The 6,588-nt window shown below is 40.6% G+C and overlaps 1 protein-coding gene across 1 annotated transcript in view; it reads right to left on the bottom strand.

Annotated features, from left to right (window-relative positions):
* Nucleotides 1–5,863, bottom strand: part of LOC139736312 (glucose-6-phosphate exchanger SLC37A2-like) — a gene marked incomplete at its 5' end in the record, with an annotated part of 29,032 nt that extends 23,169 nt beyond the window's left edge. The window contains one exon of the mRNA XM_071647039.1: nucleotides 5,740–5,863. Coding sequence (XP_071503140.1) covers nucleotides 5,740–5,863 — 124 coding nt within the window. The remainder of the gene's footprint in view (nucleotides 1–5,739) is intronic.
* Nucleotides 5,864–6,588: the final 725 nt, after the last annotated feature.

Below are 6,588 nucleotides of genomic sequence, written 5' to 3' on the forward strand. Positions count from 1 at the left end.
TTGGGTATTTGTAATTGATGAACCAACGTATGATTCCATATCAAACAAATCACTCTGAAAGGTCAGAATTATAAAATATCACAAAACTATTCCTAATCATGATTTTCCATGTGTAAACCCTATGGCAAATGTAAGCGTAACGTCAGTTACGTAACGTCAGTTACCGTCATGCCTTCACTGAAATTGGCATGGTGCTAAAAGGAAATATCTGAAGTGCACATTATTTTGCACACCTGTTCCCAAGAACCTAGGTATATTGCCATATAAAGCACATAAAGTTTAGAAGTCAGGGACATGAGATATTTCCATTTAAATCTACACCATAATTTCCCATGTCCTTTTTCCGTAACGTCAGTTACCGACACATTTTCACTTGCTATGTGATAAGAAATGCAGTTTGAGAGAAAAACTTTCCGCCCATTTCTTCATTCTCATGAACTCATTCATCAATGCTAATTACAAGCCCCAGGTGCTTTCATTCACAAAACTACAACATAAACAATTTCATGAAAATCCTTACGTGTAACGTCAGTTACCGTGGAATTGCCCATATACACGTACAATACTACCAGTGTATTTGTGCACAATGCGCACATCACAAATGTGAAGTGCTACATCCTTCATGGCCAGGGTCCAGGCCATATGATGACAAACTAAAGATAGGCAGGAGAAAGCTGAATTTAAGTGGAAAAAAATAAATTATAAACAGGAGACATGCAGCTAGAGCGGGAAAAAAAAAAAAACTCAAACTCAAGCAGGAGTGTGAGAGACTTTGTGAAAATGGCCTCAAAGCGGGAAGGTTGAAGTCTCTGCTTTCCACATTTTTGACAAGATAAAAAAGAAAAGAAAAAAGAAATTGTCTTCTAAGTTACTGCATGATTAACACTCACACAATAACTCATTCACATTGCTGTGAATAAAAGCACTCGAGTCTGCCTTTTCTTCACAGAGGACCCTGCAGTAATCTATAGATTACAGGACTACTACTACGTGTATGGTCACATGTGCTAGTGCACTCCCTGTAATCTTGGGCCCTGTAATGCCCTGCGAACAACTTTAAACAGAAGTTTGTTAAACCAGGGAGGTGAGAGGAATCCCTGGTTAAACACAGGGTCAGCTATTGACGTTCATCTGATATCGATAACACAAACACCCACAACTCTTCCCAGTGACTCCCCCAAGGCCTGATTGTTTTAATAGGAAGTGTGATAAAGAACACTCTTGTGGCTTCAGTACAATTAACTTCCCTGGTCTTGGTCTGATCAAGTTGTCAGCAGTATCACATGAATACAAGGACTTCACAATGAATCCATAAGTACTTCAAGGTCTTTACAAACTTTTTTTTTTTCCACTTTAGCTTTTACATGTGGGGCAGTGGTAGTTTGAAGGATTGTAATTATTATCAATGTTCTGAAGTCAGGGAAGAACAAAATTTCAAATTTGTGAATTTATCTGTCATCACTCTGTGGTTTCAATAGGGCCATACAGTACAACTGTACGCAGCATGTTTCAGTACAAGAAATGAATTTGATGAACTTTTTACTCCATTTGGATGCAATCAATCATATCATGGCGACCACCTTCACCATGTACTGTATTCATCAGCTGGATTTTATGTCACCACTATACACCAATAAGACAGAAATTGGGCAAAAGACATTGCATAGGCCTAAAATGGCAGCTGCCTCTCCAGTGTAACCTGATGCAAGTCAATATTCACTGAGTAACACTAATAGTAATGGGGCTTACAGGTACAACTGTACCAGTTTACCTTCAGGAACAGTGATTTAAAACATGTTCAAGATATCACATTTGATGCATAGGTGTTGGGTCAGTTGTATCACAAAACATCCTACCATGTAAACATTTTGCAATAAAGCCTAAAACATAAAGGAGATATCACTATTTTTCTCAATAAACCATAACTGTACACGGTTTAGTCTCGAAACATTGCTATTATCAATTATTGTTCACATTTTGTATGACAATACTTACAACGTGTAACTTTTATTGATTCTAAATTTTACATCATTGGTTGTAACTTCTATCCCTAACTGGTTTTTTTTAAACTACTTTGAAGCACTAAAGCTGGGTTTTTGTTTCATCTGCAAATGGTAAATTATGCCTTTAAAATGTTAGACTTAGCCCTAACCTGTTGGCTCACCCAGTTAATCATACTTCTCCTATAATACAAACATAGTTTCCTTTTTCCTTTCTTTGATACCAATTATGGCCTCATTTTACATATTTGTATAGGCCAGTGGCCTACAATGAAGAAAGTGTTGACATTTTGATATCCCATGGCAACCTGCTGAGGAATTTACTTCTATTCTAAAATCAGTTTGAACAAGGTGAACTGTGTTGACAAAGTGAAGTCTACCACGATTATTTTATCAATCTTTAATCTGAAGGCAATCTACAAAAGTTCAACAATGAACTCATAAAACTGAAGAAACAGTAAATGTCTTTGCGCTACTGTATGCACAATAATTACTCGCCTAGATGTGTGCGTGTGGAGTGAGTCCCCATATTTGACTGAAACTTTAATGGAACAGGAAATGTGCATACAGCACGAGAAAGGCACTCCATTGTACACAAAGATGAAGCAAATTCAAGGCCGAATTAAAACAAGTCTTGACTTCTAGCTGAACAATAGGGAAATGCAAAGTGAAATATGTATAAGTTTATCATGGAGTTGACATGAATCCAAACATTAATGTAATTTAAACAATCTGTACAATGGCTTGGACAGTGCCACATCCGTATTAGCATCACGCCTCTCTTCCAGCTGCCAGGGTGTACAGTGCACTCCTATACATGTAACTAAGTCCTCATGACAGGTGGCATTGTTTTGTTAAATCAAAATTCTTGTTAAGCTGAACTGTAAAGTACAAAAAGAATACAGGTGATGATCTTTTGACTTAAATTTTTACCAGTACTTTGTTGTAATAAACATATTGTTACAACTTTGTTCGTTTAAATAGGAATGCACTGTACCTGAGGTTAATGGGTGAAGTGTTACGTAGCCATCTTTTATGTGATATGTTGGCATTAATCACTGACATGTGGTCAGATGAACTGACAGATGATCTTTATAGGACATACAGCATTATTACACTTTCGGCTCCTTTAGGTATGAGGCTTCAGTATGTACGTGTACCAGTATATAGCATGAATCCAATGCTATGTACATGTAATACTCTGTTAATTTTCTCATTGACATTGCTAATGTTAGGCAAAAAATAATGGAAAACAAAGAGACCAAAGGCAATGAAGTATTGTTCAATAAGAATTACACCACTCAAAGTATGGCAAATGTAAAATATATTGAATACAATCTGAGTCATTGAAATGCCTTTGTCACCTTGGGCAGCCATGAGTGCCACTGCACTGTACAAATGTCTATTGAGTAATTACATGTATGGAATACTTTTCATAATACTACACAATTATATGTCAATGCACCAATGCACGAAGTAGCACTTATAAAATTTATCTGTTACAACACACATTGGTTTTGAATGATTGCCATAATACTGAGTAAACATCCCAACAATATGGAGAAAAAGGGAAAAAATCCTACAATGGTCTGCTGACTACTTCCCTTTGCTTGCACATTTTTGTATCTTCCTGATTTTCAAGTACGGTACATTATTGAGACTATTACACACAATGTACATTGTACCTTGAACTCTTCTTGAACTCTTGAAAATCAGGATGAAAAAAAAAAAGTTAAAAACATCCTTGAAAAAGTCCCCTAAGCTTCATTTTTTGACCAAATCTACATGTTGATACAGATTTTGTAGGTCCTTTAAATTACTTTATATGTTTATAAGAGTGAACATCTCACTGACTTGCAATATTATGAGCATCCAATGCACTTCCTTCATCTTGGAAGTTGGCCCAGTATGATGTTGTTGTTGATCTCCCTCCCCCCCCCCCCCCAAAAAAAAAAAGTGACCCAGGTTCAATTTATATTGTGATTAATGGCTTGAGTACTATCAGTGTACTTAACCTGTAAATTGATCATTGTGCTCAAAGTAACAGGAAAGATGTCAGGTAGATTGTAATTAGGACAAGAGTATGACAATAAGGATTTGTTTGAGCATTTAAAGGTACTGTTTATCATTGGGAGTACTGGCTTAAAAAATTGTTCAAGATATAACATGTGTTGCATACATGTGTAGGTCAGGTGACTCACAAAACATCCTACCATCAAAAATTTTGCAATAATGTCTAAAATATAAGGAGATTAAATATCTTTATTTTTCTCAAAAAACCATAACTGTAGATGGTTTAGTCTAGAAATATTTTCATTACAACTATAGTTGACAGTTTGTATATTTTACAGTACTTAACATGACTATGAACGTGTTTCTACTGAGAGCACCTCACATCCCTGGCATCGCCACGAATTTTGTTCAACGCACCACCTCGTATTTTACTACCACTCGAGCTGTTTCTACTGAGCGATAAAATACGAGGTGATGCAAAGGTGACGTGCAAATGCGGCGATTCCGGAAGTCAGGTATTTTTAAGTCACAGATTTGGGTCACGCGCGCACTGCGATCTGAACCCTGCCTGCTTTGCTACAACTGCGTCGGCTATTTTTTGATTAGCCATTTCTCTTCGTCTTCCCATCCAATATACCCCGAACTAACATACTGGTATCCTGCCACTGACTGATGAGAAATCGTTGGAGATCGAGAGTCCAGTTGAGATTTTCTCAAGGCTGCGACATACGTGTACTAATGTGGTACTCTCGCGATTCGAGACAATATAAAATGAAATAACGCGGTGTAAAAATCAAGTAAGTGATGAGGGCTTAGTAATGTAATAAGTTAGGCTGTTAATCACGCGAACAATAAACGATGAATGCCACAATTCACATGTAACGTAACGTATAGGGCCTATAACACATAAGCGAGTTGGTACAAACAAAGCATGATGCGAACACGGTCGCTGTGTGTACACACATATTTTGAACACATGTGTCGAAGGAGTGTGAGCGATGAACCGATTGAAAAGTGCGGGGAGAAATTCTAGACGTCCGATACACCACGAATTTCGCTACCCGGTGTGTTTCTACTGAGAATCGTCCTTCGCGTCACCACGCATCGACCACCTCAATAGATGGACGACGGAGCACCTCACATCAGCCGGCATCGGCCACTACCCGATCTGTTTCTACTGAGGAAAAATTCGAGGTGTCACCACGCATCGGCCGGTATCGGCCGGCATCGGCCGGTATCACCACACATCGGCTGGCATCACCTCGAATTTTCGTCGCTCAGTAGAAACACGCTCATTGTATAGATTCAAATTTTTACATAAGTTGTTTCTATCCCTAACTCACATTTTACAACTATTTTGAAGCACTACCTGGGTTTTTGTTTCATATGCAAATGGTAAATAATGCCTTTAAATATATGAATTCCAAGCTACGGTTCTTTTTGGGTGTATGTTGTTGTTGTTGTTGTTGTTGTTGTTTTCCACCAGTACATGTACAAATTAATACTGTAGATAACAAGGCTAAATCTGGGCTTGAAATCATAAAATCATCCCTGCAAGTGCAACCCTTTCTACAGACAGCTGTTGGAACATTACAAGAAAAGAATAGAGGTGTTACATGTTTTTGAACATATAATGAAAGTGGGGATCACTCTAATTTAGGAGAATTTGAACTGCAATGCATCATGAAAATGATACACATTATAAAGAGTTGTGAATGCATCTTACCAAATGGAGCCCAGCAGCACCAACACGAATCATTGACATCAGGATTAGAGGCGTTGAAGACTGGATAGATGGGCACGCTGCTGTCATCAGGGTCATACTTGGAGCAGTTGAAGTGGAGAACACCCTGAAAGAGATAGTGGTGGTGGATTGGTGTCAGAATGAAGGTCAGAGAAGGGAGACATGAGAAGAGGAGATGAAGGAAGGATGAGGAACCAAAGATATGAGGGAGGGAGGGAGAGGAGGAGGAGGAGGAGGAAGAGAAGAGGGGGGAGGAGGAGGAGGAGGAGGAGGGGAGGAGGGGAGGAGGAGGAGGAGGAGGGAGGAGGAGGAGGGGAGGAGGAGGAGGAGGAGGAAGAGGAGGGGAGGAGGAGGAGGAGGAGGAGGAAGAGGGGAGGAGGAGGAGGAGGAGGAGAGGAGGAGAAGGAGGAGGAGAAGAGGGAGGAGAGAGGAGGAGGAGAGGAGGAGAGGAGGGAGGAAGGAGGAGGAGGAGGAGGAGGAGGAGGGAGGAGGAGGAGGAGGAGGAGGAGGGGAGGAGGAGGAGGAGGAGGAGGAGAGGAGGGGAGGAGGAGGAGAAGAAGAAGAGGGAGGAGGAGGAGGAGGAGAGGAGGAAGAGGAGAAGGAGGAGGAGAGGAGGGGAGGAGGAGGAGGAGGAGGGGAGGAGGAGGAGGAGGAGGAGGGGAGGAGGAAGAGGAGGGGGAGGAGGGGAGGAGGGGAGGAGGAGGAGGAGGAGGAGGAGGGGAGGAGGAGGAAGAGGAGGAGGAGGAGGAGGAGGAGGAGGAGGAGGAGGGGCGTGGAGGAGGAGGAGGAGGGGGAGGAGGCACACTTGAGGCAGAGGAGGAAGATAAAGAG

The sequence above is a fragment of the Diadema antillarum genome, unplaced genomic scaffold, assembly GCF_040938485.1.
Source record: "Diadema antillarum isolate AM-2024a unplaced genomic scaffold, OU_Dant_1.0 seq00000636_RagTag, whole genome shotgun sequence".
Taxonomy (NCBI): Eukaryota; Metazoa; Echinodermata; class Echinoidea; order Diadematoida; family Diadematidae; genus Diadema; species Diadema antillarum.